The 21,720-nt window shown below is 46.4% G+C and overlaps 1 protein-coding gene across 11 annotated transcripts in view; it reads right to left on the bottom strand.

Moving 5' to 3' along the window:
* Positions 1-4,849: 4,849 nt before the first annotated feature.
* Positions 4,850-21,720, bottom strand: part of PAFAH2 (platelet activating factor acetylhydrolase 2) — a 55,325-nt gene continuing 38,454 nt past the window's right edge. For 5 of the 11 annotated variants that reach the window (XM_027109626.1, XM_027109631.1, XM_027109629.1 and 2 more), the window contains one exon: positions 15,322-17,851. In XM_027109626.1, coding sequence (XP_026965427.1) covers positions 17,757-17,851 — 95 coding nt within the window. In that variant the 3' untranslated portion in view covers positions 15,322-17,756. Of the gene's footprint in view, positions 5,370-15,321; positions 17,852-21,720 lie in introns of those variants that run through there. The other 6 variants (XM_027109623.1, XM_027109625.1, XR_003433378.1 and 3 more) reach the window with 5 other exon arrangements.

Here is a 21,720-nt window from a genome sequence, read left to right as displayed (position 1 = left end):
TATTTTGTGTGCACTCATTTGTGTTTATTTAGTTCTATGCAATTTTATCACATGTAGATTTGTGGGATCACCACCATAGTCAAGACATAGAATAGTTCCATCACAAGAAATGACGTTAATTTTTACAGTAAAAAAGTAAAAACAACTTCAGCATCCAGCATTAGGAGATTGCTTACATAAATTATAGTATAGTTACAGAGTAAAATATTATTCACTCATTTAAAATGGTGAATACATAAATATTATAAAATGTAAAGATTGTTTAGTATGGGAAAATGTTTATAAGACACAAAGTTTTATGTATAATATATATATTTTAAAGTAAGTGTTGGGACTTCCCTGGTGGTCTAGTGCAGGGGTCCCCAACCCCCAGGCCTCGGACTGGTACAGGTCCGAGGCCTGTTAGGAACCGGGCCGCACAGCAGGAGGTGAGCAGGGGTCAAGCTAGCAAAGCTTCATCTGCCGCTCCCCATCACTCCCCATCGCTCCCCATTGCTCCCCGTCGCTCCCCATCACTCCCCGTCACTCCCTATTGCTCACATTACCGCCTGAACCACCCCACCCCACCATGCATCCATGGAAAAATTGTCTTCCACAGAACTGGTCCCTGGTGCCAAAAAGGTTGGGGACTGCTGGTCTAGTGAGTAAGAGTCTGCACTCCCAATACAGGGGGCCCAGTTTCGATCCCTAGTCAGGGAACTAGATCCCACATGCATGCCGCAATTAAGAAGTCCACATGCCACAGCTAAGAAGTCCACATGCCACAACTAAAAGATCTTGTGTGCCTCAACTAAAGATCCAGCATGCCACAACTAAGACCCAGCGCAGCCAAAATAAATACATAAAATAAATTAAATAAATATTTTTTAAATATAAATTTATTTTTTATTTTATATATTTATTTTTGGTTGTGTTGGGTATTCATTGCTGCATGCGGGCGTTCTCTAGTTGCAGCGAGTGGGGGCTACTCTTCGTTGCGGTGCATGTGCTTCTCATTGCAGTGGCTTCTCATTGCGGAGCACAGGCTCTAGGTGCACGAGCTTCAGTAGTTGTGGCACGCAGGCTCAGTAGTTGTGGTGCACAGGCTTAGTTGCTCCGCAGCATGTGAGATCTTCCCAGACCAGGGCTCAAACCCATGTCCCCTGCATCGGCAGGCGGACTCTTAACCACTGCGCCACGAAGGAAGCCAATAAATAGTTTTAAAAAATAAAAAATAGGGCTTTCCTGGTGGCACAGTGGTTGAGAGTCCGCCTGCCGATGCAGGGGACACGGGTTCGCGCCCCGGTCCAGGAAGATCCCACATGCCGCGGAGTGGCTGGGCCCATGAGCCATGGCCGCTGAGCCTGCGCATACGGAGCCTGTGCTCCACAACGGGAGAGGCCACAACAGTGAGAGGCCCGCATACCGCAAATAAATAAATAAATAAATAAAATAAAAAATAATGTAAGTGTTGAGGAATACTTGAAGGAAATATGCTAGAAGTTTCTAACACTATCTTTTGATGGTAGAGTATGTTGTGCTTTTCCTCTGTTTTATTTTTGTATATTTTTCAAAATTTTCTATAATAAGCATCTATTATGGACTGAGTGTTTGTATCTTCCCCCCAAATGTTGAAGCCCTAACTCCCAATGTGATAGTATTTGGAAGTGGTGCCTTTGGGAGGGTTATCAGGTATAGACAGGATCATGAGTGTGGAGTCCTCACGGTAGAATTAATGATTTTATAGGAAGAGAGAGAGAGATTGCTCTCTCTCTCTGCCATGTGAGGACACAGAGAGAAGGCAGCTGTCTGCAAGCCAGGAAGGGCCTCACCCAGAAGCAAATCAGCTGGCACCTTCATCTTGGACTTCCAGCCTCCACAACTGTGAGAAATAAATGTCTGTTATTTAAGCCTCTCACCCTACAGTACTTTGTTATGGCAGCCTGAACTGACTAAGATAGCATCTTTTAATCAAGAATGGGGTTGCTGGGCAGGGGGAGGTGTGGGAAAATACATGGGTGGGGGGGAAAGGGGAAATCAAAACAAAAAACATAACTAAATAAAAATAGCGATTCAAGGCTAAAACCCTAAAGTGAAGAGGGACTGCTCTCTGGGCAGGCAATTGTTCTGTTTACACCTGGGCTCCAGCCCCGGGATCCAGGGGCTGTGGCCTCTTTTCCCAGCCACCCAAAGAAGTTTAGAGGAAGTCTTACAGGCTCTGCAGCTCCCAAGCTTAAACTGGGTGCAGCAGGAAAGTGAGGGCATCCTCTGGGCCTCAGCTTTATTTATCAAAAACAAGGAGGCTAGAGAGACTGAGTGGCAGGGTCTGGGGCTGGGGGCTGGGAGTGGAAGCAGCCAGGTAGCTCACCCTTGCCTGTTCCACACTCACCTTCCAGATCTGCAACCCAGGAGGGAGAGGAAGGGGGTGTGGGGAGTGAGACAAAGGATGGGTGGAGCGTCTGCTCAGGCCAACTGCTCAGGCAGTGACCTGTGGGAGACAAATGAGGGCAGAGTCTGGGCCTGGAATCTGTCCTGCCCCGGCATAAGCCTAATCTGCCAGGAGACCGTGCCCTATCTGATAAGAGTATTGGCCTGAGAGTCAGGCATCTGAGTTTCAGTCTAACTGTGCTTCAAAGCAGGGCAGTGAGGCTAAGCCAACTGATATGGCAGACATTTTGACATGGGAGACGTTTTGATAGAATTGAGTCAAAATATAAAATTACCATTTAAATACTATCAAGTCGTATCCAACCCTTACTTTCCATCTGATGCTCACCCTACCCCTGACTTTCATTCCATCATTAACCTTGACTCCATTCCTGACTTCTACCATGTCTCTGAGCCCCTCTCCGTCCTTGATTTCCAAAGGTGAGAGCTGGCATTGCCTGGGGCTCAGAGTGCAGTTGAGGATGTCTGCTTAACATGTGTCACTTGACAGTAAAAAATATATACAAATTTAATGATTTGGTTTTTAGGGTAAATTTCCTCAGATGAATAGTGCTACTTCCATGCATCCATGGTTGAATGGCTGCTTTAAAATCTGCTAAAGGTATTGGAAGTACTTTCTAAACAAAGTGAGAGATCTTAGGGAGGATTCCCAAGTGAAAAAGCCAGAGGCCCCAGAAGAGAAAGAAACGACTCCATCTGGGAATGAAATACCCTGGAATCCCTATGAGGATATGGGTGTCCATCTGCCTGGAATTCTGCCCTTTGGGAGGTTGCCTGCCCTTTTGCCATCCCATGGTTCTGTGAACAGTCAGTCACAGTGCCACGCCTGCCCCAGGCATCAGAGGTGGGCCACGGCTCAGGCCGGGCCAATTTCAGTACCTAACTCCTGTCCACAGTGACTGGTCCAAGAGGGGGGTACAGAATCCAAGCAGAGTCAGCCTCCTTCCGTGGCGTCTAACAATATGGTCCCTGGAGAGAACATCTTCAGGATCTTCCTCCGGTATCATGGATCGTAAGGATGAAGGGAATCTGGGGCTGCTGGCAGCCATGTTGCCACCATGCAGTCAGCAACCCCACTTCAAACTTCCTAAGCCGATAAATTCTTTTTGCTTAAACTGGATCAAGTCTGTTTTCTGTCAGTTGCAACGAACAGACCCCTAACACATTATTCCACTCTTTATTTTGGCGCTTATGGAGATCCCAAGACGGCCTAAAGTGAAGCCTCTTACTGACAGGCCCTGCCCGCTTGTCAGAGCCCACGGTCAGACCTCCCACTCAGGAAAGAGATCCTCTGTGAAAGGAAAACTTACATGCTTCAGAGGAAACCTAAACCGGCTATCTGTGTATACCAGTCAACCAAGTCCTTTATTCATAAATGTCTTTCGATCAAAAAGAGATGCATAACTAGGCACATACTGGTGAAGTTTCTGACCTTTGAGGATAAAGGTCAGCCTCCAAAGTTTCTGGAAATAAAGGACCAAGACTTAGATTGGCATCAGACCTCTTACCTACAATACTGTATGCTGGAAGACAAAAAAGTGAGGTCTTCAAAGTTCTGAGGGAAACAATGAATTTGAACCTAGAATTCTTTCCCCAGCCAAATGAGCATACACAAGATTGAGGTCCTACAAGTTTCCCTCTCATGCTTCATTTCAAAAAAGTACACATAGTCTGGCAAAATGGAAACGGAATCCCAGCACGAAATGGACCTGAATGGGAGACAGGAAAGAGGGAAACTAACCTTAGAGACTTATGAAGGTGGCATTTCATAAACTGAAGAAGAATGAGAAGAGCCTCCGTATTATTAAATCCAGGTGGTGGATTTAAAGGTGTTCCTTGTATTTTTATTTTAGCTTTTCTCTGTTTGAATTTTTTCATAATTTAAAGTTGGAAAAAATAGAAGCACAGGATCAGAGAGAAAAAAAATAACAACACATATCTATTATGTCAACAGGAAAAAAGAGGCAGTTAAATGCTAAGGTGAATGAAAATATTGGCCATTTAATGTTTTGTTAATAACGTAGGTATTTCCTAATTTACTAGGTTCTACCATCTAGATATTTAAACATATGCACATTAAAAAACGTGATTTGGGGGCTTCCCTGGTGGCGCAGTGGTTGAGAGTCCACCTGCCGATGCAGGGGACACGGGTTCGTGCCCCGGTCCGGGAAGATCCCACATGCCGCAGAGCAGCTGGGCCCGTGAGCCATGGCCGCTGGGCCTGCGCGTCCGGAGCCTGTGCTCCGCAACGGGAGAGGCCACAGCAGTGAGAGGCCCATGTACCGCAAAAAAAAAAAACAAAAAAAAAAACGTGATTTGGGGTTGCACAACAACCTGAATGTACTGAATATCACAAAACTGTACACTTAAAAATGGTTAAAATGGTAAATTTTATGTTATATCTATTTTACCACAATAAAACATTTAATGAAGTGTGATTTTTAAAAATTCAGTATTTTCATTATTTGTAAAAACTCTAGCTGGAGCTTTCTGGGAAGCAATAACTTTTGTTATGAAGAAACATTTATATGCTGCAAGAACCATTTTTGTATGTGTTTCCTTGTACACGGGTATGTGTGAGCAAGGATTTCTTTAGACATACACCACTTGCCGATTGGAGGATATGAGCATCTTCGACTCTATATTTCCAGGGTGGTTGTCCCACCAGAAGGGTATGAGTGGTCCAATGTTCCACATTTTTGCCAGCACTCATGTTTTCAGACTTGCACATTTTGGGTGTGAAATCTGAGTCTCGCTTTTGTAGAGCAGGGGTAAGCAGTATATGATTTGTCAGCCTGGCTTCGAGGGTCAGGACAGCACCCAGCACCTGGTCCAGCAGTGACACAAGCAGGTATGATGTTGGTTGCATTGCATTGGCCAGGGACATTTGTCCCGTGGGAAGTGCTTTGTGTTAAGGGGGAACCAGAGTGCACCACGAGGACCTGGATAGGAGATACATACCAAGAAAAATAAAACTAACAAACCTGAGGAATAGATCCACAGCTGACAGCAGACAGGAGAGAGAAGATGCTGGGGCAGCTGGCATGAGGCTTACAGAGTAGGATTCTTAGAGGAGGAGAGTTAGCAGCAATGCTGGAAAGAGTAGAGGAAAAGAACTCGGTGAAGAGAAGGGGGTGAGGGGTCATTTAAGAGACTATAGCCTGGGGACTTCCCTGGAGGCACAGTGGTTACAAATCCGCCTGCCAAGCAGGCAACACGAGTTTGATCCCTGGTCTGGGAAGATCCCACATGCCAGGGAGCAACTAAACCCGTGTGCCACAACTACTGAAGCCCGTGCGCCCTAGAGCCCACGTGCCGCAACTACCGAGCTGCGTGCTGCAACTACTGAAGCCCACGTGCCTAGAGCCTTGCTCCGCAACAATGTGAAGCCTGCACACCGCAACGAAGAGTAGCCTCCACTTGCCGCAACTAGAGCAACAAAGACCCAACGCAGCCTAAAGTAAATAAAATTAAAAAAAAAAAAAGAGAGAGAGAGAGAGAGAGACTATAGCCTGTTCCAAAGCTCAAAGGTAGGAGAAAATTCTTAGGCACTGAGGGAGAGAAGAGGGGTGTGTTTGGCAGAAAAGAATTCAAACTAGAGATTAATCAGAAAATAAATTGATTCATGCCTCAGTATCTTCATTCATAAAATCAGAATATTGATGTTACCTATCTCAAAAAATTGTTGGGAAAGTTACATGAGATAATGTCTCTAAGGCACTTGGCATAACGCCTGGAAAAAGGAAACTCAGTAAGTACTAGCTCTTGTTAAAGCAAGATCTCCTTAAACCAAGTTTTCCAAGACCACGTAGCTGATAAGTGGGTGTCTAGGATTTGAATAGTTTCTCTGATTCCAAAGCCCAAGCTCTAAATCCTAATACCTAATAACTACTGTGCTGTACCTAATAACTACCATTTGCTGAACACAGTGCTCCATTCTCTACATTCATTATCTCATTTAACCCTTGTAACATCCTCAAGCTGGGTATCGCCATTTTACAGAAAAGGAACTTGAGCATTGTTTTAACTCACTTGCCCAAGTTCACACAGTTGGGACTCACACTCCGGCCTGCCTGGCTCCAGTGCCCTCTCCCCAACACCACACTGGAAGTCAGGAGGCTCGGGTCCCAGTCCCAGATCTGCTACTGATCAACCTGTATCACTGAGCCTCAGTTTCTTCACTTTTTAAAATAACAGGGGCTGGGATAGAGAATGGTCTCTCTGGTCCCTTTAAACTCTACTGTTCTGAGAAGGTGGGTTTGGTGAAGTCAGACAGCAGTCCAGGTAGGAGGGAGGGGTATGTCTGAATCAGACAGACGGCACAACATCAACCAACAGAGATCCAGAAGGGCCAAGAGATGAGTCCGGGTCTCCAAAGCATTAGTCATCGTCTGCTCCCACTCCCCAGGGGATGAGCAGAGACGCTGCTCCAATTATACTGGGATGATGAGGGACCTCTAAGATGATGAAAGGGTGGGAGAGGAGGTGTCAGAGGATACAATGGGACATCTGACTCATTCAGCCTGGAGAAGAGAAGTCAAGAAGGGCCAGGCTTCAAGTCTCCAGTGAGGATGGGGGCTGGGTGGCAGGGTAGAAAGAACAAACGGTTAAGACTCAGGGTGTCTGGGACCTGGTCCCTAGTCCTAGCTCTGCCACTAAAAAGCAGTATGACCTTTGTTTGACAAGTTACTTTACCTCTCCAATCTTCAGATTCCACACCTAATAAGTTAGGGAAATAACTTTAAAACAACACCCCACCAATTTCTACAAAGAAATGTATAATATTATAGCTAAAAACAACTAGAAGTGGCTCAAATACCCTGGCAACGGAGAGAACTGCTAAGCAGACTCGGGGAGGGGGAGGGGAGGCGGCGGAGAGTTGATGCAACAGAGTGTTAAAATGCCATTTGGAATGCTGAATAATAACAAACATTTATTAAACACTAACTACATGCCAGGCACGGGGCAGAGGTCTTGACACACATGATCTCATTTAACATCCTCAAGTATCTTTTGAGGTAGGCGTTATCACCATCTTTCAGATGCGTTAACTGAAGCCTGGAGAGGCTAAGTCACCCAACAAGTGGATAAGTGATGTCCTCAGGACTCAAACCCAGAGGTCCATCCGACTCGGAGGGCCGTGCCCCTAACCTTTACACGCTACTGCCTCAGACTGTTGGATGTGAGGACCACGCAGAAATGCATATACGACACAGTGTTAAGTGGGGAGAAAAAAAAACCCCTCTAGAGTGCTTATGTTAATCTAAGAACATTGGCATCGACATTAGGTTTGGAAGTTTATAAATAACAGGCAATTTAGGATGCCGAGAACTTGCTCGGGGCTGCTAAAGTTTAGATATTTCTGCTTACTTGTTGGTAGAGATGATGAAACGTACAATACCTGAGTGAGGGGGTGAGTACTGATGACAGGGCCTTTCTAGTTCTTTTCTTTCTAGTTCTTTCTAGTTCTTTCTAGTTTCTTTTCCTAGGTGAGCAGAGGTTGCACTGCTTCTCAACCTTGGCTGCATATTGGAATCAAGTGAGAAACTTTAAAAACTGCTGGTGTCCAGGTCCACTCCCAGAGATTCTTATTTAATTGATACGGGTGCAGCTTTGGCATTGGAAGTTTTAAAATTTCCTCACGTGATTCCAATATGCAGAAACATTTGAAAACCACTGGTCTACCTGATAAAGGCCTAACTCCTTCACTTGGCATAGAAGGCCTTCTTTGATTTCTTCAGTAAGCGCCCCTATATCCCTATTTCTCACCTGTTTTCTCCAAGCCAATTACAATGTCCTGACCATGCTCTGCTCTAATGTTTACATTTCTGTGCCTTTACACGTTATTTCCTCTGCCTGGAAGGCCTTTCTTCTCCCTCATCTATCTGGAAAACTCCATTCGTCTTCAACAACAAGGCAGCCAGCCTCCAAGATGGCCCCCAATAATCCCCACCTGGTTGTATTCATGCCCTTGTGTGGTCCCCTCCCACACTGAATAGGCCTGACCTGTGTGGATATGATGGAGTATGACTTCCAAGGATAGGTCATAAAAGATATTGCAGCTTCCACCTTATCCTCTCTTGGATCACTTGCTCTGGGAGAAGCCAGCTGCCATGTCTTCGGCGGCCCTATGGAGAGCTTCACGTGGTAAGGAACTGAGGCCTCCTGCCAACAGCCATGTGAGTGAGCCAGCTTGGAAGTGGATCCTCCAATCCTAGTCAAGCCTTCAGACGACAGAAATCCCAGCTGACATCTTGACTGCAACCTCATGAGAGATCTTAAGCCAGAACCACTCAGCTAAGCCATTCTAGAATTCCTGAGCCATAAAGTGTGAGATAATGTTTGCTGTTCTAAGCTGCTACATTTGGGGGTAATTTATTATACAGCAATAGATAACTAATACAAATGACAAGTTCAAGTATATGATACTCTGTGAAGACTTTTTAGCCTCTCCTCTGCTGAAGTTGAATCAAACACCGTGTGCCACCTCTGAGCCTGATACACTCCCTATTATAGCACTCATCACATGGGGCCCTCCTATGACTTGCCTTTCTTGCCTTCTAGATCCAGTTCCAGGAGGACAGGGCCAGTCATAATGCAGGCTTCAGTAAACACTTATAGAATGAATGAACACATATGAGAACGGTCATTTGAGTCTAGTCCAGGCTCCTTCCCTACAAAAACTCCAAGGTATGGTGGCTGGAAATGATGGATGTCATGGTGAATGGGTCCTGAGGATTTTCTTAATAATTCGACAAAACCCTGCTACCCATGGATGTATCTAAAGCACTAGACTGGAAGTCAAAAGATCTGGATTTAAAAGTCTGGCAACTACCTGATGAATTTTTCTGAGATTTGGTTTCCTCTTGGACCAAAAGATGTAAGGGCTCTTCCAATTCTAAAATTTAATGATTCTATATTTCCAGCTAGCGATTACTCCTGATCCATAAATGAAGGTAAAATAGGCTAATAGTGTTCAACCATAGCAAGGGTTTTCAAAACCCTTGCATATCAGAAATACCCCTGGAGTTTATCTCACACACACACACACACACACACACACACACACACACACACACACACCTGGTCCCCACATTATTCCTTCTGAATGAGCTTCTCTGAGTCTCTGGAGACATGGCCAGGGCATCTGTATTTTTATATAGTTCCAAAGTGATTCTGATGTGCATCTAGAGCTGAAAATCATGAATCTACAATATGTGGGTTAGAGACTTAAAATTTTTTTTCTGCCAGCTGGTTGGCTCCATTGTTTATAGAGTACAGTACTGATAGATATGTTACCTGAACTGTTAACTTTATATGAGTAGATGGATGGATGGATGGAAGGATGGATGGAACCAGGCTACCTCTACTGCTAGAAAAGCAACTCAAGGTATACTGTTAGGACTCAGTCAGGTCTTCAACAGGAATGACTCTTTGCATGACCCAACTGCTTAGGACATCTACTGGAGATCAAATTGTGGGGTATTTTAGCTTCCATACGGTAAAGAACTGCTTTCTTTTTGTTAGATAGGAATGAACAGGAATTAAGAGCACTGCTTTTGGAACCCAGAAGTTTAGGTTCCTGGCTCCAGCACTTACATACATGCCCAGTGACTATGACTGGACTAGCAAATCTTTGTGAACCTCACTCTCCTGATCTGTTGTATGGGCAACATGCACTTCTTTCCAGGAATGTTGTTAGGGTTAAATGCCACAAGGTAGGTAAAACACTTAGCACAGTATCTGGCACAGAACAAGTGCTTATTAAGTAGTAGCACGCTATGGCAAAAACAAAATATGGCCCTTTTATTATTAACAGCAACATATACTTGTCTAGTGCTTTGTCAATTACAAAGCGCTCTTACATTTTATATTGAAACCCTCTCCCCCCAAAAAATCCCAAGGTGGGCAAGGCAGACCCTAGTGACCCCATTTTACAGAAAAAGAAAGAAAGGCTCAGAAGGGTTCACTGGCTCTAGATCAAATGGCAAAAGAAAGTGTCAGTGTCTGAATTCAGACCTGGGTGTGATTCCATGAAAATGAATAATTATACATGCACACTTGGCAGGCTGAGCATCTAGGGACCATCTGGTTTAGCAGGCTGAGGACTGTATTTCTGAGCAGCTTCTTTTTTTAGATGAAAGCAAGATGGGAAAAATAAGCTGGCCAACTACTTTCCTTCATTCAACACTGGTGGGATTTGTGCTCAGTTTTGCCCTCTTTTTAACTCTCAAATGCTACATGTCCATGGATCTCAGTTTACTCCACCTGCCCTTGGCCGCTCTGTCACGGGCTCTGCCCTGGGCCCCACAGCTGGGATCTGGGAAAACCAAAAAAAAAAAAAAAAAGGAAGCAGGAGCAGCTGGAGACATCTGAGGGCTGGACGAACACCAGCTGCTCCCAAGTCTGGCTGGGGAACAAGAAGCCTGCTGATGGGGGCATGTGGGGAGGGGACAGCAATCTCTGCTCCCCATGTCAGTCAACAAGAGGATGCTTTTCCCATCCAACAGATGGGTCCTGCTCCTGGAATAATGTAATAAAGTAAAATACTAAATATGGCACAGAATCTGTCTCTTGGGGAGCAGGAGGCCAAGAGATCAAATGTTAGCTGAATGCAATCAAGAAGGCTCTCGTAGACGAGGTGGAACTCGAAATGGGCCTAAACGAATCGTGGTGTTTGGGTGCACAGAAACAAGGCTGGGAGGCCCCGCAAGCATAAAAACATCACGAGAAAGGGCATGCATGTTTGTTTGGGGGATGGGTGGGCATATTACGGGGAAAAAGAAAAATGCATGGTAAAGAAGCAGAGGACAGGAGAGGTGAGGCGAGAACAGATAGCAAGGGGCACAGATGCAATTCTACAGAGGAAAGGGAATCTTGTAGATTCTTGACAATTCAGTGACGGAGACTCGACCACCACCCCATATCCCAGCTGGCAGATAGGGAAGCTGAAGTCATGAGACGAAAGCATACACACAGGTCACAGAGTGAGGGACAGGGAGAGAGTCAAGACAAGAACCCGGGGCGCCAGACAACTAGTTTGGTCATCTTTCTGTTAGACCACACTTCCAGCCTGGTATTTTGTTATAAAAATGGTGTGTCGGGCTTCCCTGGTGGTGCAGTGGTTGAGAGTCCGCCTGCCGATGCAGGGGACGCGGGTTCGTGCCCTGGTCCGGGAAGATCCTACGTGCCGCAGAGCGGCTGGGCCCGTGAGCCATGGCCTCTGAGCCTGCATGTCCGGAGCCTGTGCTCCGCAACGGGAGAGGCCACAACAGTGAGAGGCCCGCGTACCGCAAAAAAAAAAAAAAAAATGGTGTGTCAGGCAGATCTGGCGGCAGAATGCAAGGGAAAAGAGAGGTTCGAGTCCAGGAGGCTGTAAAAATTATTCCAGGGTGAGTTGATGGAGGGACTAAACTCAAGTGAAATGGAAAGGATGGGCTGGGCGTGAGCACCATGGCGAGGGAAGAAACAAGAGGACTTCACAGGAATCGGATATGGCAGCGAGGGAGAGAGCTGTGCAGAGGTCATTCACAGGCCATTCTCAGGCCTGGGAGTTTCTCCTGAGGAGGTCACAGGGCACTTTAACCCCCTGACCTCAGACTCAAAGGCAGCAGACAAAAATTCATAAACTAGCCTCTACAACAAACTCCCTATCCCCAGGTCCTCGTCCCTTTGGCCAACTTCTACACAGACCTTCTCTGAGTCTCCCACTCAACATTTCAGGACGTTCAGTTTACATCTGGTGCTTAGATGTGTGTGTTCGGATGATAGGGTGTGAAATTAAAACCCAAACCAGAACCTAGGAGTGTAGCCTCTCCCTGGTGGTGAAGAGAACTTGCACAGCTAGAACTGTGGTGTGGATTTTGATTTTTTGATGTGAGGAGCAGGGAGATCAGAGCGAAAAGAATGGAAAAACTGTCTCTCTCCATCTAGCTCCACCTTCCCACGACAGTAGTAGCTGAGTGGCAGTTAGCAAGCTTCATGTGAGGAAACTCACTGAAACTGGAGAAGCTGGAATAGGAATTAGACCGAGACCATTTGGGGCCATTCAGCACAAGGGCAGATTATACCTAACCTTATGGGTATGTAAGGAGGACCAAATAAAATAATATTAGTGGGGCTTCCCTGGTGGCGCAGTGGTTGAGAGTCCGCCTGCCGATGCAGGGGACACGGGTTCGTGCCCCGGTCCGGGAAGATCCCACATGCCGTGGAGCAGCTGGGCCCGTGAGAAAAAAAAAAAAAAAAACAATACTAGTGATGGCTAATTATTAAGCCCTTAATATAGACACTGTGCTAAGCGCATAACATGAATTATTTCATTCAATTATTAAAACAACCCTAAGAGGTAAATACTACCAGAATTCCCATTTTACACATGAGGAAGTTGAAGCTCATAAAAGTGAACAAATTAGCATAGAGTCACAGGGCTAATAGCGGTGGAGTTGTCTGATTTCTGACCATGTTCTTCATCCCTGAACTGTTTTCCTCATCTGGCAAATCAGCAGAGCACCTGGCCCACAGTCCTCGGCAAAGCTCAGTTCTCTCCCCCAAACCCACCTCTCAGTAGCACTCAGGATATTTCTGAATCTCAATACAAGTCATATAGAAATTGCTGGAGAGTTTGACCTTCTTGATTCAATCTCATGAAATTACACTCCTCAGAACTTGACAGTTTATTTTTTCTGTAAATTTATTTATTTATTTATATTTATTTTTGGTTGCGTTGGGTCTTCGTTGCTGCATGCAGGCTTTCTCTAGTTGCGGCGAGCGGGGGCTACTCTTCGTTGCGGTGCGTGGACTTCTCATTGCGATGGCTTCTTTTGTTGCGGAACATGGGCTCTAGGTGTGCAGGCTTCAGTAGTGGTGGCATGCAGGCTCAGTAGTTGTGGCTTGCCGGCTCTAAAGTGCAGGCTCAGTAATTGTGGCACACGGGTTTAGTTGCTCCGCGACATGTGGGATCTTCCCAGACCAGGGCTCCAACCCGTGTCCCTTGCATTGGCAGGCAGATTCTTAACCACTGCACCAAGCAGGGAAGTCCAGAACCTGACAGTTTAAAGAGATGGGGAAGGTGCAAAACCAAGTGTATCTATTAGGCCATATGGCCCAGTGATTAAGAGCTTGGATTTTGATGGCTAAATTCCAGTTTTGCCAAATTCCTTCTGGTGAGAGCTTGATCAAATCACTTCTCTATGGCTCTGTTTCCTCATACATAAAATGAGGCTAATACCACCTGACCTCATGGGCTTACTGTGAACAGCAAATGAGATGATGCGTGTAAAGCTCTGAGCACAGTCTGGGACACACAGTAAGGGCCCAATAAATGTTGGCTATTACGATGATGATAATACCGTTTTCCATGCAGCTATGGCCAGGGACGTTTCGCCTCTGCATCTGGCTGTGATGGGACAGAAGTGAGCTTCCTACTGACTTCCTACATCCCATGTACAGAGTATGGGCCTCTCCTGTCCCTCTGTCACTTTGCAGGCCCAGGGGTAAGTGGTGCCCCAGAAGAAAAAGGGGGCAGACGAAGGTTCCCCACAAGGCCAAGACATAGAGTTGGAATCCATCAATTGACATTTCAAGAGCCCAGTAGTCTTCTTGAAGAAGGGCAAGCAGGGGAGCTGTATCAGGACACATGCTGGCAAGGGGCTTGGGGAGTGCTAAGAGCATAACAAGAACCCAATCAGTCTTAGCCTGACACGTCCAGGAAGTGGGAGGGATGAGGAATTTCATCCCATCCTGTATTTACTTACCATCCTTCCTAACTGACACACCACTCTGTGCACAGAAACTTCACAATATACCTATACCATTAGGATGCCTCCACAGGTACGGTCCTATAACAGGATGGGGAACAAGAAGATGCAAAAGAAACCCAAGACATCTTCTTTGCTTTCGGAAAGGATTCACTAGAATGCAATTTATCAGCACATGTCAATTAATATGCAGGATTACCTTGCTTATTTAAAAGGCCATTTAACTGGTGCCCTTTGATTCCCTGGAAGCTAACAAAAAACTGGACAAAAGACCAAAGGCCTGTGATACCCCCTCTGAGCAGTCAAAGGAAGGATTACAAAGTCTAAGCACTAAAGGCAGTGCATTCTAGTTGCAGGAACGTCCCTAAAGCCCTCTCTCAGTGACTATTTAGTTTTACTTGAGACAGTTGTAAATAACATGGCTGATCAGAAGTATAAATTTGAAGTGAACAGGGAGAGCTGCTGGGGGGTGGCACAGTCAAGGCAGTGAAGAGTAATGGCTGGCAGGCTGACCACAAGGGAGACAACACAAACTATGAAAAGCAATGAAAAGAACTAAGAGGCCAGCAGCTGGGAGCCACGCAGTGTAGGTGCAAACAGCTCTCCATATCTTCACAGATCACAGGGCGCCACTGCGCTGGCATTAGACCTGGTCACAGGTGTTTTTGTTCTCTGGGGATGGTATGGAATGTTAGGTACGGCCAGATGACTAGTTTTGGCCAATGAAATGTGAGTGGAAATAATGAGGGTCACTTCTGGGCAGGAGCTTTAAGGGCTAAGTGGGTGCTTCACCATGTTCTCTTCCTGTTCCACCATGGCCAATGGCAACATTTCCAGATAATGGCAGCTCTGCCAGCCTGGTTCCCCAAGTGAGGATAAAAATGATGCAGAGGATGGGCTTCCCTGGTGGCGCGGTGGTTGAGAGTCCACCTGCCTTTGCGGGGGACGTGGTTTCGTGCCCCGGTCCGGGAGGATCCCACATGCCGCGGAGAGGCTGGGCCCGTGGGCCGTGGCCGCTGGGCCTGCGCATCCAGAGCCTGTGCTCTGCAGCAGGAGAGGCCACAACAGTGACAGGCCCGCGTACCGCAAAAAAATGATGCAGAGGAGAGTCTCGAGCTGACCCACAGAGGACAAGAAGCACAGGCAAGAAATAAACTTTTATTGCTTTTTGGGATTGTTTGTTACTACTGTATAATTGAATCTATCCTGATTGAAACATTCTAAAAAGTTAAATGAGGTCAGATCACATTAAGAAGTATGTGCATTATCTTTTTGGTAAATTACCCTTCAATATTATAGTTAACATAATATTGTGTGACTTAAAGGATAATTTTCAGTGAGGAAAATTCACCTACTCCAATGACATCAGATAAATGAGTCATTACCAGAACATGAACTGAATAGAGGAGATGGATCCAGTTTCCGAACAACTTCTTTCTCTAGGAAGGGTCCAGGTCTTTACAAAATATACCTGCATTATTTAAGGGTCTAAGGCAGAAGTTGGGTCTCACGCTCTAATGCTGTCAGAACTGACTTCTCAGCGTCTGCAGAACCAGCCCCAGGCACAAGGGATGGCTTCTACTGGTTCTGTGATTGCTGAGGGGCTCTAGTCCCTGTCTAGGGGTTAAAAGGCCCTCCAATATATCTGTATGTGCTCTCATGGATGGAAATCCATAATGTGTTCTTGAGTAAAAACAGCGAGGCAACAACTTGAGAATGTACAGCCTTATGAAGTATACATGGAACATTTACAAAATTGACCTCACACTGAGGCAACAAGCAAGTCTCAGAATGAAAACCACGTGGGTCATTTTCTCTGACCAAAAGCAGTTAAGCTAGAAAACAACAGCCATAGGGTAACTAGGAAAATCTCACATGTTTGGAAAGTAGGAATCATACTTTTAAATAATCCATGGGTTATACATCTTTTCACTTAATCCTCCTAACTATTCAGAATGCAGATCCTCATTTTAGAAATGCAGGAACTGAGACTAAAAAGAGAACATAATTTGCTCAAATTTACCCAGCTAGCAGTGGTGAAGCTTGGACTCAAAAACCACGCTATAGAACTCTAGAGCCAGGGCTTTAACGATATTCTCCTTATGCTCTGTCTCACTGGAATCCACAGATCCTCCCCAGGTAGGTCCACAGCCTCAATGGATCTGGTGTTTCACCTCTGAGAAAGAATAGCTGTTGAGAGATGGGAGACAGTCCCAGCTTGCTTTGGTGACACTGACCTTGGCCCTGTTGCATAGAGACGCATTTCCTCTTGCTCTTGCTTCCTCTGGGGTGCCCTACTTGGGCCAAGGTGAGAGGTCTAGAGTAGTGGGGAGGGGTGTTTCAGGTTGATGTTCCCAGACAGCTTTGAACTAGATCACTAGGAAGACTTCCTTTCCTTTCGAAGTTTTTTTCCACATGGGTACAAGTGGTAAGCAATCAAAGAAAGACAGAAGGAAAAGTTACTTCCAGATGGCTCCCCATCTTGCTGTAATGCAGTTTAAATACAGAAAATATTCTAGGCAAACATATCATTAGGCAAACATGAGTATTAATATCATTCATATTAAAAATGGAACAGAATGGAAATTCAACCTATATCTTGACTTAAATTTGAGACTAAGGCCTCAGAGCCAGAAGACAACTACAGCACCCTGATTCTGAGCAAGTTGGAGGCTCACGATATCTGAGGTAAGAGGCAAGACCAAAGTGTTCCTAAGACTTCTCTCTAGGGAAGGCTTCCTGAATTCGAACTGACCAAACTCCCTCACTTTTGTGGTGAGGGCCTGATCAAATGGCTACTTAACAATGTTATTCTCCCTTCTCCACCCCAACCTACGTCTGTTGTTTCCTGTCAAGCTACATTTTCAGCAAAACTCTAAGACATTCAGAGCTTCTGTGGTACCCGTTGTCCCTCAGCCTCTCTCCTTATGCTATCAGGACAATGCTGTCTGCCCCTTCCACGGGCTCACAAGTATAACTTCATCCTGACTAAATGCCTGAGACTATGTTTCATGCAGTGAGAAGGCTTGAAAATAAACAGAAAATCTGATGGTGGTCCATATCCTAGAAAGCTACCTAAAGTGTTTAGAACTCACCAAGCAACACTGGGGAGGGAGAAGGGGGAGGGGGAGGAAGAAATAGCAGCAGGTTGGGCTAGAGGTCCGGACAGTGGGAATTTTCCCTCCATCCTTTGGCTCCATTTCTTCCACTGCAGAAGCCACACTGGCCCAAGATGAGGGAGTCAGCTGGCTGGGTTAACAGCGTTCACAGTGCTCAGCCTGGGGCTTGGGTCCTCCCTTGCCCCGTCCCACTGCTTGTTTCCCACACCATCAGGGCTCAGTCCCCAGAAAGTCAGTTTGCCAATCAGTGAGTGACCCAAGTCCCAACATGAGTTTACGATCAACAAGTCCAAGATCCAAGTACCCGGTTATCCAACCAGCAGTGTGATTACATCCTCTCAATCTGTGCAGAAGGGTCATGATGACCACCTCCTGGTAGGAGGACACGGGTGTCCCTGGGCAGGCCCCCAATGGGAACTCAGCTCAGTGACCTTTCACAAATGACCCGTTGTGCCTACAGGCTGGACAGATGCTGTGGGGCCCCTGGGGTTAGTGATGGTCCGATGCCTTCAATGAGGTTGTTCCATTGGTCATAGTCCTCGTGCAGGTCTGAATGAGAAAAAATCCAGGTTAGGTAAACGGTTGTAAGGTTAGATCAAAGAGTAGCTACCATGGATTTAGTGGGTCATACTAGAGAGAGGAGCACCTGGGATACTAAAAGGACTGGTTACGGTGGCTGTGATGGTGGAAGAAATAATGACAACTACTATTCATACATGTGCTTCATAAATGACTTGCTTAACCCATAACAACTCAGTAACGATAATAATAACAGAAGGTAGCACTTATTGAAGGATAACTCATTCCAGGAACTTTGCTAAACATGGATTGTTTCATTTAATTTTCATAATATCCCTATGTGTTAAGTACCATATTGGCCCTATTTCACAGTTGAGGAAACTGAGCCTCAGTGAAGCTACCTGATTTGTCCAAAGCCATTACAGATGGTGAGTGGTAGAGACAGAATTCAAACCCCGGTCAGAAAGGGTGAGAAAGTGGAAAGCCCAATTCCAAGCCCACAGATATTGCTGAGCAAGAACAGATCCTTCACACGCCAACCAGTGAATGTGGAAGCAGGGCCATGTCAGTGAAGGGCATAGGACAGCAACATCATGAAGCAGCATAACACCGGGTACAATTCAAGAGAGGGCCCTGGGACCACGGGCAGATGGATCTAATGACTTGGCGAGAACAGTCAGAAAGGGTCCAAGGCCGCAGGCTGAGGGAGTAGGACACAGCTGAGCAGGCAAATGGTGTTTTTGTTCAAAACAAACAAAAAACCTGGGACAGAAGGCAGCGACCACTCTCCTTCAGCTTCAGATCCCCAGGGCCCTGCCAAGAACCTGGCATGGAACAGGTCCTCGGCAAACAGAGCGACATATTCATTAATACAAAAATTACCGAGCACACCACTATGTGCCACGGTTTGTTCTTGGTGCCAAAAATACAGCCACAGACAAATAGAAATGCTCATCCTCTCAGAGCTCACAATCTAGGAGGCAGAGATAACAACAAACAAAACAACCTACATAGGATATGAAAAGGTGAGCTGCGCTGTGGCAAAAATGAGAGCCAGACAGAAGCAGTGCTGGTGGCTGGGAGATGGGGGTGACAGGAGGAAGGGACAGTACAATGGTTTTTTGGGTTGTTTTTTGTGTTTTTTAATAAATTTATTTATTTATTTATTTTTGGCTGTGTTGGGTCTTCATTGCTGCGCGTGGGCTTTCTCTAGTTGCGGCGAGCGGGGGCTACTCTTCATTGTGGTGCGTGGGCTTCTCATTGAAGTGGCTTCTCTTGTTGCAGAGCATGGGCTCTAGGTGTGTGGGCTTCAGTAGTTGCGGCACGCGGGCTCAGTAGTTGTGGCACACGGGTTTGGTTGCTCCGCGGCATGTGGGATCTTCCCGGACCAGGGCTCAAACCCGTGTCCCTTTCATTGGCAGGCAGATTCTTAACCACTGTGCCACCAGGGAAGTCCCAGTACAATATTTTAAAGAGGGACGTCAACATGAGTCTCACTAGGAAGGTGAGATTTGAGCAAAAATGGGGAGGTGGGAGTGAGCCATGAGACTACACGGGAAGAACATTTGAGGCAGCAGGAACAGCAGTGCAAAGGTGTGAAGCGGGAGTGTGCCTGGGGTGCGGAGGCTTGTGCAGCGACAGTGAAGTAGGCCCTAGGGAGCAGCCGCAGGAGGGACGCTGGGTGTTGGCTTTGTCTCTCAGAGAAATGGGAGCCACTGGAGGATCCTGAACAGCGGAGTGACAAGATCTGGCTTCCTTTCTGAAATGATCACTCTGGCTGCTTCATTGAGAAAGGACTGTGTAGGGTGGCGGTAGGGAGATGAGTTAGGAAACTCTTAGAGTGATTTAAGTGAGAGAAGAGTTGGACAGAATGGTAGTTGGGGTGGTGACCAGTGATTACTTTCTTTTTTTAAAAATAAATTTATTTATTCATTTATTTATTTTTGGCTGCATTGGGTCTTCATTGCTGCGTGTGGGCTTTCTCTAGCTGTGGCGAGTGGGGGCTACGCTTCGCTGTGGTGCGCTGGCTTCTCTTGTTGCGGAGCACGGGCTCTAGGCATGCAGGCTTTAGTAGTCGTGGCATGTGGGCTCAGTAGTTGTGGCTCGTGGGCGCAAGAGCACAGGCTCAGTAGTTGTGGCTCACGGGCTCTAGATCACAGGCTCAGTAGTTGTGGCGTGCGGGCTTAGTTGCTCTGCGGCATGTGGGATCTTCCCGGACCGGGGCTCGAACCCATGTCCCCTGCATTGGCAGGTGGATTCTTAACCACTGCGCCACCAGGGAAGCCCCAAGTGATTACTTTCCGTTTGTATTTTGAAGGTAGAGCCAATAGGATTCTCTGAGGGATTAGATGGGAGGTGTAAGAGAAAAGAACGGGGACTTTGGTTTGAGTAACTAGAAGGATGGAGTTACTATTAACTGAGGAGGGAAAGACTGCAGTTGAAAGCTGTTCTTGTGTGTGATGTCCCTAAGAAGTCGAGATGTTGAGTAGTGGGTTATATAAATCTGATGTTCACGGGCGAGATCAAACTGGAGACATAAACTGGAGAGTTGTCAGCACAGACATGGCATTTAAAGCCATAAGACTAGATGACATGAGGAGATACAGGTAGAGAAGCGGTCCAAGCTCTGAGTCCTGGAAGTAGCAAAGCAGATGGAGGAGGAGCAGACACTGAGAGGGGAGGAAATCGCAGGGGGACGTCTTGGAAGTAAAGACAGGGCTTCACAGAGGAGGGCATCACAGAGGAGGGCATCACCAACTCTGTCAGCAGCTGCTGAGGTTCCAGTGAGATGAGGAATGAGGAGAAGTGATCGCTGGATTTAGTGCTGTGAAGGTCACCGGTGACCTTGACAAAGGCAGTTTTCATGGAGGACTGGGATGCAAAAGGCTGAATAGGGTAGGTTCAAGAGAGAATGGGGGTCTTCCCTGGTGGCGCAGTGGTTGGGAATCTGCCTGCTAATGCAGGGGACACAGGTTCAAGCCCTGGTCTGGGAAGATTCCACATGCCACGGAGCAATTAGGCCCGTAAGCCACAACCACTGAGCCTGCGCGTCTGGAGCCTGTGCTCCGCAACAAGAGAGGCCGCGACAGTGAGAGGCCCGCGCACCGCGATGAAGAGTGGCCCCCGCTTGCCACAACTAGAGAAAGCCCTCGCGCAGAAACGAAGACCCAACACAGCAAAAATAAATAAATTAATAAACTCCTACCCCAAACGTCTTCTTAAAAAAAAAAAGTCTCCAAGCCAAAATTTATTAAAAAAAGAGAATGGGAAGAGAAGAATCAGAGAAAGTGAAGACATTCTTGTGAGGAGTTCGCTATCATGAGGAACAGGGAAACAGAGTGGTAACTGGGGGGCAAAGTGTGGGTCAAGACAGATTCTTTTCAAGAGAAATTTCAGCATGAAATAAACCAGCAGAGGCGAAAAATTGATGATCTAAGGTAAAGAGGAAAAATTGCTGGCACAATCATCCTGAGCAGACCAAAGAGGGTGACATCCACCGTGCAGGTGGAGGGGGTGGCCCAGTTAGACAACTTGAGTAGGAACCAGACGGAAAGCTGAGTATGTACAAGAAAAAGGTAGGTAGATGCAGCGTTGGGATTTTGAGGAGGTACTGACTGCCTCCATTTTCTTAGTGAAGTGGGAGACAAAGTTAAGCAGCTGAGAGACGGGATGGGGGGGAAGGTGTTAGAGCTTTGAAGAGAAAGAAGAAGGTGTGAAATGGTCTTCCAGGAGAGTGGGAGGGAGGATGAGTAGCTGGAGACAGGAGCTGCATGTAGTTCATATGAAAGAAACACCAATCTTCTTAACAGAAGGTAACACAATCCCTGTGTCAGCGGAACATGTGCTCTCAGAGGTATTTTTTAGAAGTGGCGAGAAGTTCACCTGAGCCACCTACAACC

This window comes from Aethalodelphis obliquidens, unplaced genomic scaffold (assembly GCF_003676395.1).
Source record: "Aethalodelphis obliquidens isolate GAN/ISIS:26980383/991018 unplaced genomic scaffold, ASM367639v1 scaffold9, whole genome shotgun sequence".
Lineage (NCBI taxonomy): Eukaryota > Metazoa > Chordata > Mammalia > Artiodactyla > Delphinidae > Aethalodelphis > Aethalodelphis obliquidens.
The sequence above is the reverse complement of the archived record's forward strand: the minus strand, read 5'-3'. Positions and strand labels throughout refer to the sequence as shown.